Here is a 17,009-nt window from a genome sequence, read left to right as displayed (position 1 = left end):
TCTGGCTTTACTCAAAGTCAGTGTCATGTCGTTAGTAAAAATTTAAAAATCAATGGGCCTAAACAGCTACCCTGGGGATTTCCTGATTCTAACTGGATTATATTTGAGAGGCTTCCATTAAAGAACACCCTCTGTGTTCTGTTAGACAAGTAACTCTTCATCCACAATATAGCAGGGAGTGTAAAGCCATAACACATATGTTTTTCCAGCAGCAGACTATGATCAATAATGTCAAAAGCTGCACTGAAGTCGAACAAGACAGCCCCCACAATCATTTTATCATCAATTTCTCTCAGGCAATCATCATTAATTTGTGCAAGTGCTGTGCTTGTTGATTGTCCTTCCCTATAAGCATGCTGAATTTCTGTTATCAGTTTCTTTACTGTGAAATAGCATTGCATGTGGTCAAACACGATTTTTTCCAGAAGTTTACTCAGGGTTGGTAACAGGCTGATTGGTCGGCTATTTGAGCCAGGTAAGGGGGCTTTACTATTCTTGGGTAGCGGAATGACTTTAGCTTCCCTCCAGGCTTGAGGGCACACGCTCTCTAGTAGTCTTAAATTGTTTTTATTTTTTACAGTCTTTTCAAAAATGAGAATTTTTAAAAAGTTGTCATTTCCATTATTACGTTAGAAAGGAAAAATTACCATTATGGATGTTATAGTCTAAAATGGACATTCAAATCTTTTAAAGATTTTTTGATTAAATTCTTTCATAACACATTTGTTGTCATCTGAAACATTTCTAAAATGTCAGCAGAACTCATAGTACCTTAGGACAATATAATTACAGGTAGCCTGAATACCGGATAGGCTAAGGCCATACACCACACCCTAATAGGGTCATTTTTTCTCTTTATAGGGCCACACAAGGACATTACAAAAATATTTTGGGTATTAGATTGTTCTGGAAATTCTCACTTGGAAACATTATTGGGAGGAAGGATGTTTGACATGCTTTTTACATGTCACTTTTACAATATTTTAGGCCCTTTTTAGACCTATACTTGCCTCCTGTATCAAATCAAATTGTATTTGTCACATACACATGGTTAGCAGATGTTAATGCGAAATGCTTGTGCTTCTAGTTCCGACAATGCAGTAATAACCAACGAGTAATCTAACTAACAATTCCAAAACTACTACCTTATACACACAAGTGTAAAGGGATAAAGAATATGTACATAAAGATATTTGAATGAGTGATGGTACAGAGCGGCATAGGCAAGATGCAGTAGACGGTATCGAGTACAGTATATACATATGAGTTGAGTATGTAAACAAAGTGGCATAGTTTAAAGTGGCTAGTGATACATGTATTACATAAAGATGCAGTAGATGATATAGAGTACAGTATATACGTATACATATGAGATAAATAATGTAGGGTATGTAACCATTATATTAAGTAGCATTGTTTAAAGTGGCTAGTGATATATTTTACATCAATTCCCATCAATTCCCATTATTAAAGTGGCTGGAGTTGAGTCAGTGTGTTGGCAGCAGCCACTCAATGTTAGTGGTGGCTGTTTAACAGTCTGATGGCCTTGAGATAGAAGCTGTAAGACCCTGTGATCTGTAAACCGTACATGATACAGAAATCATCTTGGTGTTATTATACTCCTTACAGTGTGATCTCAAATATTGAGTATTTCTCGATACAACAATACAAATTATAATATTAATATCCCAAAGGCAGCCTTTTTGATGTTGATTTTTTATTTGTATTTTTATTATTTTCATATTGTTCGGAACAATATATTCTTCAAACACGTCAAATTTCCAAAATGTGCTCTCTGGTACTTTTGAAGATATAACCCATTTTATAGGGTCATTAACCATTCAGCAAATCACCAACAGAGGGAGTTTGAATCCATTTTCCCATTCACTTTTTTGGTGGTGCTCATTAGTAGAAAGCCCACTCTGAAAAGTTGCTGTACTTGTAGAGTATATTGCTTCAAACAATGTCTAAGAATAAGCTAACTCAAAAAGGGTACTTTTGAAATGTACTTATCGAAATAACGTTTTTAATTCAAATATGTCAGTCATTGTTTTAATGTTGGTAGCCAGTTTATAAAAGCTATAAGACGTAGTTGGTTAAAATATGTTTAATAATCTACATTCATCAATCTGACTCCAATTTAATATAAAGGTTTATAGACATACTATTTTAGCAAGAGACCCTTTTCGTGACTAACGGGTCTAGCCATGCAGCAAGTTTGGGCATCACCAGACTTTTTATTATTTTTTTTACATGTGTTTAAAATGAACCTTTATGCAATTAACAAGAGGCTAGACACAAAGAGCATTAATCAATTAATTAATTGAGTCAGTTTTAAGCAGAGGTGTCAAGTTGGTACCTCAAGAATACAATGTGTGTGTAATTAACTTAAATTAGAATTGGCAAATTCTTATTCATTATGAAAGTAGTCAATCAAAGAGGTACTCTATGAACGAGGAATGCATTCACTCAAATCAACTAATAGATGTATTAATCAAGAATAAACTAACTCTCAAACAATAACAGTGTACATGGAAGACATTACACAGCATAAAACAGAGTAAATGACTATCAACTAATAAGACTTCAGATATTAACCTCTAAGAGAGAAGATCTGTGTGTCTGTACACACAAGGGGCTTGCAAATAAGGTCTCAATTAACTAAAGGAGACACAGTCCTTTTAACTACGAAAAACGGAACTCTATTAACTATTAACTAACATTACTTTACACTTTGCTGGCGAAAACAAAAGGAAGAAACATCACACACGGATTGTAATCTAATTACATTCTTAAAATGATATGACAGGACACAGGAATGCTCCTGTCTGATAAGTGATAAGCCCAACAAATGAATTCAACCCAGTCTCTCTGAAAAGATATCAACCAGACAACATACAATGCAAGTCATGTCAAAATATTCAGCTCTTTATGAGCTATTAAACAAATCCAAACATGACAATAAAATTCATCAAAATACATTGACAATGTCAGGTCCAGTTTTAATATATTTCAGCCTTGAGGGCACAAGGAGGCACATGGATTCTCCTGTACTTCGTGGGAAGGTCCCGCCATGTGGAGAAGGTGCAAACACAGCTGTGCCTTGCTCTTTTAAGTGGTAAAATACGATAAATTATCTAGATAGTTCCATAAATTGTGATTGACCACATGCTGGTCTCCCACGCCAGCAAATCGCCAACGTAGTCTTCATCACATTCCAGGATGGCCATCCTCTCTCCCCTACAAAGGCGCATTCACGTTGTGCCTAAGAACAGCCCTTGGCCATATACCACACACCCTCATGCCTTATTGCTTAAGTATAGCCCAGGAGGTGTTTACATGGCAGCCATCAAGCTATGTGATGTAATTCTCAAGGGTTCATGATGTTTAGTGGTTGAAACATCGATTGCCAACCTGTCTTTATTTCTGTACACTGAGTATACCAAACATTAGGAACACCTTCCTAATAATGAGTTGCACTGTATACTCAGTGTAGTTCTAGTGCTGTATATACTGCACTACATTACTAATGTATCCCTGCTATTGATGCTTTTGATACTGACACACCAATCTACTGTACACTGTCAACCCCTCTTCCTGTTCTTATATGTGTATGCGTGTGTGTGTGTGTGTGTGCGTGCATTCTTGGGTGTGTGCGTGCATTCTTGCATGTGTGCGTGCATGCGTGTGTGTGGTGCATGCATGTGTGCGTGTGTGGTGTGTGTGTAGGTGGGAAAGGAGACTGTTCAGACCACTGAGGACCAGGTGATGAAGAGAGACATGCCTCCCGCCTTCATAAAGTGAGTCACGCCTCTTACATTGACCTCTGATCTACTCCTGACCCCCTAACCTCTAACACTAACTATTGGGACTGATTTCTAGGGGTTTGCAGTGTGTACTCTTCAGCTAAACAGCAGCATTCATTGATCAGTAAAGTACCAGAGAGAAACACAAAAACCAACAGGAAAGGGGGACTGGAGGGCTGAGGTTTACACCCCATGTCAAATCAAACTCGATTCATTCTAACAAAGCCTAATTATACATATTTTATACCATCTCTTTTAGCCTTGGTAGCGTTCAGTTTCAGAGGCCTTCTGTCTTTAGTTTATAAATGGTTTAGTAATGATGCCCTTCTCTTGTGTCAGTGAGTGACGTTGCTCTCTTCTCCGCCCATCTGGTCTTTTTGTCTCTGCGTCTGTTTCTCTCTCTCATCGGTGGAGGAAATAATAATTATAATTCGTTTTAGGTTTGCTTAGCAGGATGTGAACTCTGTCTGTCTGTTGGTGATGTAATTTAATAACCGGCCTGACTGGACTGTCTGTTTTGCCTGAGAATGCTCTGCCTAGAGGTGTATACTGTAGCTGTGCTCTGTCTTCTGCTGTGAGTCTGTCTATCAGTATGTTAGTTCTGCTGTGTGGTTCTGTCTGTCTGTCCAGAACTCTGCTGTGGGGTTCTACTGACTGTCTGATCTGCTACACTCAGTGTCCAGAGGAGAGTGAGCGTAGATTAGACTCCGTTACTCAGCAGTCCTGCTGCTACCTCTCTCTTTTTCACTCTCTGTCTCTTCTCGCTCCCGGTAACTGCTGCAGGAGTAAAGTTTTTAGATCTCTTCACATGAGAAGTCCACAGCGCAGTCCCACGCAGACACACACACACAAACTGGCACTGCATCATAAATATCATACTCGGTTCTCAGCAGGGGTTATGAGGGAATGTGAACCCTGCTATATTTAGTTCTCTTTGCAGAAAATTGATACTCTGGCCAATGAGGGCTCAACCCATTGATACTCTAACCAAATGAGGTCACAGGAAGGCCCTGTTCCAATAGTCTTAAAATCCTCCCTCCTTAACTTTCTTCTACCCATACTTTATTCCATATTTCCGTCTTTCATTGATTGCTTCCTTCCTTCCTTCTCTGGGCTGTCAATAATAATTCATGTTATATATCCAGTACTGTAGGTAAATTGTTCTAAGTTGTATCTATGTTCTAACAGTGGAAAATGTCTGTTTTAAGAGGGTTCTATGGTCTGTGTTCTAACAGGGTGGAGAACACCTTTTCTAAGATTGATCTATGTTCTAAAAGGGTAGAGAACACATATCGTAAGCTGGTTCTGTGGTCTATGTTCTAACAGGATGGAGAATGCATGTGTTCTAAGCTGGTTCTATGGTCTATGTTCTAACAGGGTGGAGAATGCGTGTTCTAAGCTCGTGCAGGCAGCTCTGATGTTGAAGGCGGATCCCTACTCGGTCCCTGCCAGAGACTACCTCATTGACGGTTCCAGAGGAATCCTGTCTGGAACCTCAGACCTGCTGCTCACTTTCGACGAAGCTGAGGTGTGGGGGGGGGGGGGGGTGGTGTGTGTGTGTGTGTGTGTGTCTGTCTGTCTGTCTGTCTGTCTGTAGCAGTGTAATAGGCATCACACTGTTTCATCACCAGCTGCCCTGGTACTGAACGACCACAACTCCCCTCGATCACAAGACTTACATCACAAGACGCACACACACACACGCAGGGTTCAAAAGGAAAGATGTAGGTAGTTGTGAAACTGTATTTACAATCACAAGCAACAACATCCTTTAAGTGTGCACTTGCAAGCATTGGCTGGAGGGAGTTTTCACCACTGTTAAATCCATGTCAATGAAGAAATCCATGGAGAATTGGTCAAAGTGAAGAGATCCTATTATACTGAACAAAAATATAAACGCAACATGTAAAGTGTTGGTCCCATGTTTCATGAGCTGAAGTAAAAGATCCCCGAAATGCTCCATACACACAAAAAGCTTATTTCTCTCAAATTTTGTGCACACATTTGATTACATCCCTGTTAGTGAGCACTTCTCCTTTGCCAAGATAATCCATCCACTTGACAGGTGTGGCAAATCAAGAAGCTGACAAAACAGCATGATAATTACACTGGGGACAATAAAAGACCACCCTAAAATGTGCAGTTTTGTCACACAGCACATATGTCTCAAGTTTTGATGGAGTGTGTAATTAGCATGCTGACTGCAGAAATGTCCACCAGAGCTATTGCCAGGGAATTTAATGTTAATTTCTCGACCATATATCAGGTATGAAGGTAAAACACAGATGCAGACAACGTCGAATTAATAATGATTTAATAATCCAACAGGGGCAGGCAATAGACAGGTCAAGGCAGGCAGGGGTCAGAAAACCAGAGGTGGGGCAACGATACCGGACGGCAGGCAGGGTCAGGGTAGGCAGAGGTCAATAGTCCAGAGGTGGGGCAAAGTTACAGATCGGCAGGCAGGGCCAGGGGTAGGCAGAGTGGTCAGGCAGGCGGGGTCAGAGTCAGGACTGGCAAGGGTCAAAACCAGGAGGGCGAGAAAAAGAGAGACAGGAAAAAGCAGGAGCTGAGAAACCAAAGCACTGGTTTACTTGACAAACAAGATGAACTGGCAACAGACAAACAGAGAACACAGGTAGAAATACATAGAGAATAATGGGGAAGATGGGTGACACCTGGAGGGTGGTAGAGACAATCACGAAGACAGGTGAAACAGATCCCTCCAACATTGTTTTAGGGAATTTGGAAGTCAAATCAAATGAAATCAAATTTATTTATATAGCCTTTCGTACATCAGCTGATATCTCAAAGTGCTGTACAGAAACCCAGCCTAAAACCCCAAACAGCAAGCAATGCAGGTGTAGAAGCACGGTGGCTAGGAAAAACTCCCAAGAAAGGTCAAAACCTAGGAAGAAACCTAGAGGAACCAGGCTATGTGGGGTGACCAGTCCTCTTCTGGTTGTGCCGGGTGGAGATTATAACAGAACATGGTCAAGATGTTCAAATGTTCATAAATGACCAGTATGGTCAAATAATAATAATCACAGGCAGAACAGTTGAAACTTGAGCAGCAGCAGTGCCAGGTGGACTGGGGACAGCAAGGAGTCATCATGCCAGGTAGTCCTGAGGCATGGTCCTAGGGCTCAAGTCCTCCGAGAAAGAAAGAGAGAATTAGAGAGAGCATACTTAAATTCACACAGGACACCGGCTAGGACAGGAGAAGTACTCCAGATATAACAAACTGACCCTAGCCCCCTGACACATAAACTACTGCAGTGTAAATACTGGAGGCTGAGACATGAGGGGTCAGGAGACACTGTGGCCCCATCCGATGATACCCCCAGACAGGGCCAAACAGGAAGGATATAACCCCACCCACTTTGCCAAAGCACAGCCCCCACACCGCTAGAGGGATATCTTCAACCACCAACTTACCATCCAGAGACAAGGCCGAGTATAGCCCACAAATATCTCCGCCACGGCACAACCCAAGGGGGGGCGCCAAACCAGACAGCAAGATCACATCAGTGACTCAACCCACTCAAGTGACGCACCCCTCCTAGGGACAGCATGAAAGAGCACCAGTAAGCCAGTGACTCAGCCCCTGTAATAGGGTTAGAGGCAGAAAATCCCAGTGAAAAGAGGGGAACCGGCCAGGCAGAGACAGCAAGGGCGGTTCTTTGCTCCAGAGCCTTTCCATTCACCTTCACATTCCTGGGCCAGACTACACTCAATCATATGACCCACTGAAGAGATGAGTCTTCAGTAAAGACTTAAAGGTTGAGACCGAGTTTGCGTCTCTCACATGGGTAGGCAGACCATTCCATAAAAATGGAGCTCTATAGGAGAAAGCCCTGCCTCCAGCTGTTTGCTTAGAAATTCTAGGGACAATTAGGAGGCCTGCGTCTTGTGACCGTAGCGTACGTGTAGGTATGTTCGGCAGGACCAAATCAGAGAGATAGGTAGGAGCAAGCCCATGTAATGCTTTGTAGGTTAGCAGTAAAACCTTGAAATCAGCCCTTGCCTTGACAGGAAGCCAGTGTAGCGAGGCTAGCACTGAGCTACCACTCAGTCCTGAACTACCCCTCAGTCCGGAGCTGCCCCTCAGTCCAGAGCTGCCCCTCAGTCCAGTGGGGCCCTTTAGTAGGGTTGTCAGTCCTAGGTTGGCGGCAAGGGTCGCTTTTCCTAGGAGGCCACAAAAGCGGACTAAGACTACGGTGGAGTGGGGTCCACGTCCAGCACCCGTGCCGCCGCCGTGAAAGAAGCCCGCCCACCCGGACCCTCCCCTTTAGATTAGGTTTTTGCGGCCGGAGTCCGCACCTTTGTGGGGGGGGGGGGGGGGGAACTGTCACGCCCTGACCTTAGTATCCTTTGTTTTTTAAATTATTTTGGTTAGGTCAGGGTTTGACATGGGTGATATGTGTGTTTTTGTCTCATTCTAGGGTGTTTCTACTGTCTAGGGTTTTTTGTAGATTCATGGGGTTGTTTTCATCTAGGTTGTTGTTGGTCTATGGTTGCCTAGATTGGTTCTAATTTAGAGACAGGTGTTTATCGTTGTCTCTGATTGGGAACCATATTTAGGCAGCCATCTTCTTTGGGTATTTCGTGGGTTATTGTCTGTGTTGTTGCCTGTGTCAGCACTCGTTTTCATAGCATTAAGTTCGTTTTGTTGTTTTTGTTTAAGTGTTCTTTGTGTTTTTCGTCATTCAATAAAATAATGGATTCACACCACGCTGCGCTTTGGTCCGCTTCTTACAACGTTCGTGACAGTGTAGACCAATCTGGGTTTCCAATCTCTCCAAAAGAATGTGTTGATCGATGGTATCAAAAGCAGCACTAAGGTCTAGGAGCACGAGGACTGATGCAGAGCCTCGGTCTGATGCCATTTAAAGGTAATTTACCACCTTCACAAGTGCAGTCTCAGTGCTATGATGGGGTCTAAAACCAGACTGAAGCATTTCGTATACATTGTTTGTCTTCAGGAAGGCAGTGAGTTGCTGCGCAACAGCCTTTTCTAACATTTTTGAGAGGAATGGAAGATTCGATATAGGCCGATTTTAGTTTTTTATATTTTCTGGGTCAAGGTTTGGCTTTTTCAAGAGGCTTTATTACTGCCACTTTTAGTGAGTTTGGTACACATCCGGTGGATAGAGAGACGTTTATTATGTTCAACATAGGAGGACCAAGCACAGGGAGCAGCTTTTTCAGTAGTTTAGTTGAAATAGGGTCCAGTATGCAGCTTGAAGGTTTAGAGGCCATGATTATTTTCATCATTGTGTCAAGAGATATAGTACTAAAATACTTGAGCGTCTCTCTTGATCCTAGGTCCTGGCAGAGTTGTGCAGACTCAGTACAACTGAGTTTTGAAGGAATACGCAGATTTAAAGAGGAGTCTGTAATTTGCTTTCTAATAATCATGATCTTTTCCTCAAAGAAGTTCATGAATTTATTACTGCTGAAGTGAAAGCGATCCTCTTTTGGGGAATGCTGCTTTTTAGTTAGCTTTGTGACAGTATCAAAAAGGAATTTCGGATTGTTCTTATTTCCTCAATTAAGTTGGAAAAATAGGATGATCGAGCAGCAGTAAGGGCTCTTCGATACTGCACGGTACTGTCTTTCTAAGCTAGTCGGAAGGCTTCCAGTTTGGTGTGGCGCCATTTCAGTTCCAATTTTCTGGAAGCTTGCTTCAGAGCTCGGGTATTTTCTGTATACCAGGGAGCTAGTTTCTTATGAGAATTATTTTTCATTTTTAGGGGTGCAACTGCATCTAGGGTATTGCGCAAAGTTAAATTGAGTTCCTCAGTTAGGTGTTTAACTGATTTTTGTCCTCCTTGGTTAGACAGAGGGAGTCTGGACGGACATCAAGGAATCTTTGTGTTGCCTGAATTTATAGTACGACTTTTGAGGTTCCTTGGTTGGGGTCTGAGCAGATTATTTGTTGCAATTGCAAATGTAATAAGATGGTGGTCCGATAGTCCAGGATTATGAGGAAAAACATTAAGATCCACAACATTTATTCCATGGGACAAAACTAGTTCCAGAGTATGTCTGTGACAGTGAGTAGGTCCAGAGACATGTTGGACAAAACTCCCCCCAAAAAAAGTCGATGATGGCTCCGAAAGCCTTTTGGAGTGGGTCTGTGGACTTTTCCATGTGAATATCAAAGTCACCGACAATTACTCGATGCCGACACATCTTTCTAGCTCATTCACACGCTGAAGCTATGTTGTGCTTGGTGATCTCTGACTGTTTCATCCTAACATCGTTGGTGCCGATGTGGATAACAATATCTCTATACTCTCTACACTCGCCAGTTTTAGCTTTAGCCAGCACCATCTTCAGATTAGCCTTAACGTCGGTAGCCCTGCCCCCTGGTAAACAGTGTATGATCGCTGGATGATTCGTTTTAAGTCTAATACTGCGGGTAATGGAGTCGCCAATGACTAGAGTTTTCAATTTGTCAGAGCTAATGGTGGGAAGCTTTGGTGTCTCAGACCCCGTAACGGGAGGAGTAGAGACCAGAGAAGGCTCGGCCTCTGACTCCGACTTGTTGCTTAATGGGGAAACCCAGTTGAAAGTTTCTGTCGGCTGAATGAGCGACACCGGTTGAGCATTCCTACAGCATTTCCCTCCAGAAACAGTGAGAAAGTTGTCCGGCTGCGGGGACCGTGCGAGGGGATTTATACTAACGTTACTATCTGTAGTTACTGGTGGCACAGACGCTGTTTCATCCTTTCCTACACTGAAATTACCCTTGCCTAACCATTGCGTCTTAAGCTGGGCTTGTAGCACAGCTATCCTCGCCGTAAGGCGATCGTTCTCCTGTATATTATGAGTACAGCGACTGCAATTAGAAGGCATCATGTTAATGTTACTACTTATCTTCGGCTGATGGAGGTCCTGATGAACCATGTCCAGATAAAGCATCATGTTAATGTTACTACTTAGCTTCGGCTGTTGGAGGTCCTGACGAACCATGTCCAGATAAAGCATCATGTTAATGTTACTACTTAGCTTCGGCTGTTGGAGGTCCTGACGAACCATGTCCAGATAAAGCATAATGTTAATGTTACTACTTAGCTTCGGCTGTTGGAGGTCCTGACGAACCATGTCCAGATAAAGCGTCCGGAGTAAAAAAGTTGAATGAAAAAATAAAGTTAAGGGAAAAACAAAAATTATAAACGGTTATTAAAAAGTAAAAACCTTAAAGTTGTCAGGTAGCAAAGTAAGTTTGGCAACAAAACGCACAGCAACACGTAAAAAAGTCTGCAAGTTGTGACCGGAAATTATGTCAAAAAATCTAGGTGTCAGCTAGATCAGACAGCATTGAGTATGACTGTGACAGTGAGTAGGTCCAGAGACATGTTGGACAAAACCCACTCAAATCAAAATAAAATCACTGAGTCAATGATGGCTCCGAAAGCCTTTTGGAGTAGGTCTGTGGACTTTTCCACGTGAATATTAAAGCTACCAAAGATTAGAATATTATCTGCTATGGCTACAAGGTCCGATAGGAATTCAGGGAACTCAATGAGGAACGCTGTATATGGCCCAGGAGGCCTGTAAACAGTAGCTATAAAAAGTGATTTGAGTAGGCTGTATAGATTTCATGACTAGAAGCTCAAAAGATGAAAACGTCATTTTTTTTTTGTAAATTCAAATTTGCTATCGAAGTACGTCCAACTGGCCTCAACCGCAGGCCACGTGTAACCACATCAGCCCAGGACCTCCACATCCAGCTTCTTCACGTGTGGGATTGTCTGAGACAAGCCGCCCGGACAGTTGATGAAACTGTGTGTTAGCACAACCGAAGAATTTCTGCACAAACTGTCAGAGATCGTCTCAGGCAAGCTCATCTATGTACTTTATTGTCCTCACCAGGGTCCTGACCTGACTGCAGTTCGGCATCATAACTGACTTCGGTAGGCAAATGCTCACCTTTGATGGCCACTGACATGCTGGAGAAGTGTGCTCTTCACGGATGAATCCTGTTTTGAACTGTACGGGGAATGCTTTTTCTGATGTCAATGCTACGGACAATAAACACAATTGCATTTTATCGATGGCCATATGAATGCACAGAGATACCGTGATGCAATCCCGAAGCCCATTGTCGTGCCAATAATCCGCAGCCATCACATGATAATGTGATGCATGCATGTCGCAAGGGTCTGTACACAATTCCTGGAAGCGAAAAATGTGCTCACCATCCATGTCACCATTCATTGAGCAGGTTTGGGATGCGCTGGACCGACGAGTTCGACAGCGAGTTCCAGTTTACGCCAATATACAGCAACTTTACACAGCCATTGAAGAGGAATTGGACAACATTCCACAGGCCACAATCAGCAGCCTGATTAACTCTTTGCAAAGGAGATTTGTCGCGCTGCATGAGACAAATGGTGATCACACCAGATACTGACTGGTTTTCTGTTCCACGGCCCTATCTTTTTTAAGAGGTATCTGTGACCAAGAGATGCATATCTATATTCCCAGTCATGTGAAATCCATAGATTAGGGCCTAATGAATTTATTTAAATTGACTGATTTCCTTATGTGAACTGTAACTCAGTAAAAGTTGCGTTTACATTTTTGTTGGTCAGTCCTGTTGGGTGTGCTGTGGTGTCACACAGTTAGATGGGTTATGGGTTAGAGCCAGGGGGTTAGAGATAAGGTCAGGGTTATGGTAGCCTCTGCCGATACCCCAACAACCGGACGCTTTTGGACGTTAACAAGGCGGCACTCCATCTTAACTCCAATGCAGAAGAAAACCTCCCCCAACAGTTTTTTTTTTCATCGCGTCAAGACCAGTATATAGGGGATCTAGTTTCAGGCATTTATTTTACACCTGCTATGTTATGTTAAGGTTATTATGGTTAAGAGTTGCTGTAGCTTAACTATCTGTTGTGTACATGTGTGTTTTTTTTTTTTTGTTAGGTGCGTAAGATCATTCGTGTGTGTAAGGGGATCCTGGAGTATTTGACTGTAGCTGAGATTGTGGAGACCATGGAGGACCTGATCACCTACACCAAGAACCTAGGACCAGGTAACCTCACCTGTAGGCTCTGACCATTAACCTCTGAACAACCTCTAACCCTGATCACCTATACAAAGAAACTGGGACCAGGTGACCTCACCTTAAGCCTCTGTCCCATAACCTCTGACCTCTAACCCAGCAGTTTCCAACCTTTTCCCTTCTGGGAACCACCAAATCAACATCAAAAGTTCATGAGGACCACCATTCGTGGAGTCTTTTTATTTATTTTAGTTAGCCTTTATTTAACTAGACAAGGTAATAGATTAGAGCCCTATTATTATTAACAATTTGAGTTGTGAAAAGTAATGTAAAAGTAACGTTAAATTGCTTAGAATACCAATAATACTGTTATTAATTTTGGAAGAAAAAAAATATTGACAAAATAAAATAAAATCTCTTAAAAAATGTGGACCACCAGACCACAGGTTGAAACTCTAACCTGATCTCTAACCCTGATAACCTACACTAAGAACACCAGGTAACCTCTGACCATGAAGATAATTGGTTCAGGATATTTTTCACTCCGTGTTGTGATTGGCTACAGGTATGACTAAGATGTCTAAGATGATTGAGAAGCGACAGCAGGAGTTGACCCATCAGGAACACAGAGAGATGCTATTCAACTCCCTGAACACTGTCAAACAACTACTGCCTGTACTCATATCAGGTCTGTCGGACTGTCTGTCTCTCTCTTTCTCTCTCCCTCTCTCTCTCTCTGTTGGTGTTTGTGTGTGTGTGTGAATTTGCTCACCTCCATGAACACTGTCAAACAACTATTGCCTCTTCTCATATGAGCTTTGTCTCTCTGTGTTTATTTGTGTGTGTCTGCCTGTCTTCTCTGCACACTCCTCACACACACAGCCGCCCAGCAGATACCAGAGTTGTCATAGCAGCACTGATAATTGCAGTGGTAATTAGAACTTGGCTCTGGCAGAATGACTCCCAGCCCACCATTTCGCTATACACACTCACTCAGGCTCTCATTCTCTCAAAGATGCACACTCACGCACACACACTAGTCCATGTACTCTGCAGTAATCCCCATCTCTCTCTCACCAGCCATAAAGATATTTGTAGCGACTAAGAGCACACATAGTGCTGGGGTGGATGAGGCAGAGAGAAACAGATGCTTTACGTTTGAGAAGATGAGTGCTGAGATTAGTGAGATCATCAGAGTCCTACAGCTTACCACCTGGGATGAAGACACATGGGCCAACAAGGTACACACACACATACACACACACTTCACCCCCTGACTCCCCTTCCAGACACACACCAGTCTCTGGTAGTCCCTCCCTTCCCATTTTCCTCTACACTAGACGCAGCATTTCCTAAACCAGGGGTGTTCCTATCCAGGTCTGGTGGTCTGCTGGTTTTTTTCTCCCTGGCAATTAATTGATTGACCAGAGAGTCCACTCGCCTTGTTTTCCAAATCTGAATTAGTCCCTGAATAGAGGGCAGGGTGAACATCAGCAGTACTATTGACCTCCGGAACTGGATTGGAAAAACCCTGTCTTAATGCATACTTCACTTTCTCTCTTTAGTTTCCACTCTTTTCTTCTGTTGGGCTTCTGTTATAACTATTTTCTTTTTTCTCCCTTCATTCTTTTCCTCCCTGTAGAAGGTAAGCCTGTCTCTTTCCCCTCTGCCATGCTGCAGTGTGTGTGAGAGAGAGAGCGTGAGTGTGTGCATGTCTGTAAATGCTGTGTGAGGAGAGTGGGTGCGTGAGTGCGTGTGTGTGTGAGTGTATAACTGCTCTCTTTGTGTCTCTCTAGGACATGGAGTGTATGAAACGTTCTCTGGCGGTGATAGAGGCTAAGATGACCATGGCGAAAGGCTGGCTCAAAGACTCCCATGGACAACCAGGTACACACACACATATCCTATCCATAATCCTATCCGCCATGGTCCAGTGATAGTCTACCCAAATACCTGCCTGCCCCATCATCCTTATAGTGACATCCTCACAATACTAGCACTGCACTCCTTATGGTTAATTCATTGTGTGTGTGTGTAGGCGAGCCCGGGGATGTAGCGGTGCGTGTGATATTGGATGAGGCAGGGAAGGTAGGAGAACTGTGTGCTGGAAGGGAACGCAGAGACACACTTGGAACAGCAAAGACTCTGGGACAGATGACTGACCAGGTCACAGAGCTACGTGTCAGGTACTGTGTGTGTGTGTGCTTGCTCGTTGTTATAATAACCATGTATAAGCCGTTCCAATCTCGCATGATAAGGCTTACGTTATGTTATGTAGGGATGCACCGATATGACCTTTTTGGCCAATACTGATATCCAATATTTTCCTTGCCAAAAAACCCGATACCCATATAAAGAAAATGTGCGGCCCTTTAAGCATTGTAGTAGTTAAATAGTTGAAACACACACACACTGGCTAAAAAGTTATTTTGTTGGCATTTACATATGTCCCCATTACCAGTAAAACATAATCAAAACCTATTTCTTTCACGTACTTGCTGTGCTGTTTCGTTGTTCATTTGTTCAGTCGTTTCATTCTCAACCAGGATTTCATCATACATGTCAAGCAGTGAAGTCTCAGGTCTGTCTGTCCATGGCCTCTTCTGTCGTGGGTTCTCTTCTTCGGTGCGCACTGTCAATGTATCCGTTTCCATCTTGTCCAGCTGTGTCTGTAACATTTCACATAAACCCTGTTTCTTGTCTGCATCGAAGTAGCGGTCCTTGTACCTAGCATCAAGCATGGTGGCGACACAGTAAACAGGTTCAGAGAGAGTGCCACTGAATTGCTTTTTCACAGCCTCTAGTAGACTACTTTTGCAAGCTTTAACCCCACGGTCTGTCGGCAGTTTTGTTGAGCAGGCGTTTCAATGCCATGACAGAGAGTATCACGTCTGATGCAGACACAGTTGATGAGCTTATTTCTCGAGTCAGTTGTTCGAATGGAGCTAAGAGTGTGTTCATGTTTCAAACATGTTCTCAAATGCCATTGAAATGGCAGCAGCGGTATGAGAACCAGCACATTCTTGAGCATATCCGCAGTACGAAATCGACCCACTGTGCTGTCAGACTCAACATGCTCATGGGGTGGACATCGCTGGTTCAAATGTCAGTCGTTAAGCTAATAGCAGTGACACCCATAGCAAGTAGCTCATGGATGTGCGTTTCAACAATACTGTGTAACTAGGACAAAAAGGCTTCTCAACAGATTTTACCCCCAAGCAATAAGACCCCAACCCCTCTTTTACTCTGCTGCTACTCTCTGTTTATCATATATGCATAGTTACTTTAACCATATCTACATGTACATACTACCTCAATCAGCCCGACTAACCGGTGCCTGTATATAGCTTCGCTATTGTTATAGCCTCGCTACTGTATATAGCCTCGCTACTGTTATTTTTCACTGTCTTTTTACTGTTGTTTTTATTTCTTTACTTACCTATTGTTCACCTAATACATTTTTTTTGCACTGTTGGTTAGAGCCTGTAAGTATGCATTTCACTGTAAGGTCTACGTGACAAATAAACGTTGTCCCTGAATAGAGGGTATTTGATTAACTCCGGTAGGGCAACATCTGAAAAATAGCGCCTACTTGATAATGTGTACCGAGGCTCGAGGTGCTCGACCAGTTGGTGAAAGCCAACATTATCCACGACAGAGAACGGTTGATTGTCAAGGGCTTTTGTCCTAAGTAGTCGCTGAACATCTGGGGGTGATGTACTTTCAAATGAGTAATTAGGTTTGTGATATTGAAATATTTAACTTTCCCCCCTTCTTGGGAAATAATAGTAGCACAAACATTGTGCTACTGGCCTTTTTGTTATCTTCCTTTGAAACTTCAAAATAGATCCACATAGCAGACATTGTGGGCTAGGTTAGGAATGCTGTATTTTTTTGTGGCGTCGTTACGTCATCTACCTACATTATATAGGTATGCACATCAGCTTTGACATCGGTTTTGCACATCGGTGTTAAACTAGACATTGGGCCGAGGCCGATGTTGCCCTTTTTAGCTAATATCGTCAGATTCCGATATACTTACCGATATATCGTGCTTCCCTAATGTTATGTCTATATGTATCAGCATTTCAACTTTCTAATGGCTGGTATTTATTTTCATGTTGAGTTGATTCTAACACATTATACATGGTCATGACAATCTTACAATACATTAAACCTGCTGC

The 17,009-nt window shown here is 42.7% G+C and overlaps 1 protein-coding gene across 14 annotated transcripts in view; it reads left to right on the top strand.

Annotated features, from left to right (window-relative positions):
* Positions 1-17,009, top strand: part of LOC110502227 (vinculin) — a 57,493-nt gene that overhangs the window by 13,414 nt on the left and 27,070 nt on the right. For 8 of the 14 annotated variants that reach the window (XM_036959982.1, XM_021580089.2, XM_021580085.2 and 5 more), the window contains exons 2-9: positions 3,730-3,800; positions 5,184-5,334; positions 12,747-12,855; positions 13,391-13,513; positions 13,906-14,066; positions 14,468-14,470; positions 14,622-14,712; positions 14,864-15,011. In XM_036959982.1, the coding sequence (XP_036815877.1) occupies positions 3,730-3,800; positions 5,184-5,334; positions 12,747-12,855; positions 13,391-13,513; positions 13,906-14,066; positions 14,468-14,470; positions 14,622-14,712; positions 14,864-15,011 (857 nt within the window). The remainder of the gene's footprint in view (positions 1-3,729; positions 3,801-5,183; positions 5,335-12,746; positions 12,856-13,390; positions 13,514-13,905; positions 14,067-14,467; positions 14,471-14,621; positions 14,713-14,863; positions 15,012-17,009) is intronic. The other 6 variants (XM_021580086.2, XM_021580091.1, XM_021580088.1 and 3 more) reach the window with 4 other exon arrangements.

The sequence above is a fragment of the Oncorhynchus mykiss genome, chromosome 23, assembly GCF_013265735.2.
Source record: "Oncorhynchus mykiss isolate Arlee chromosome 23, USDA_OmykA_1.1, whole genome shotgun sequence".
Lineage (NCBI taxonomy): Eukaryota > Metazoa > Chordata > Actinopteri > Salmoniformes > Salmonidae > Oncorhynchus > Oncorhynchus mykiss.
Note: the sequence above shows the minus strand (reverse complement) of the source record. Positions and strands in the feature narration are given on the sequence as shown.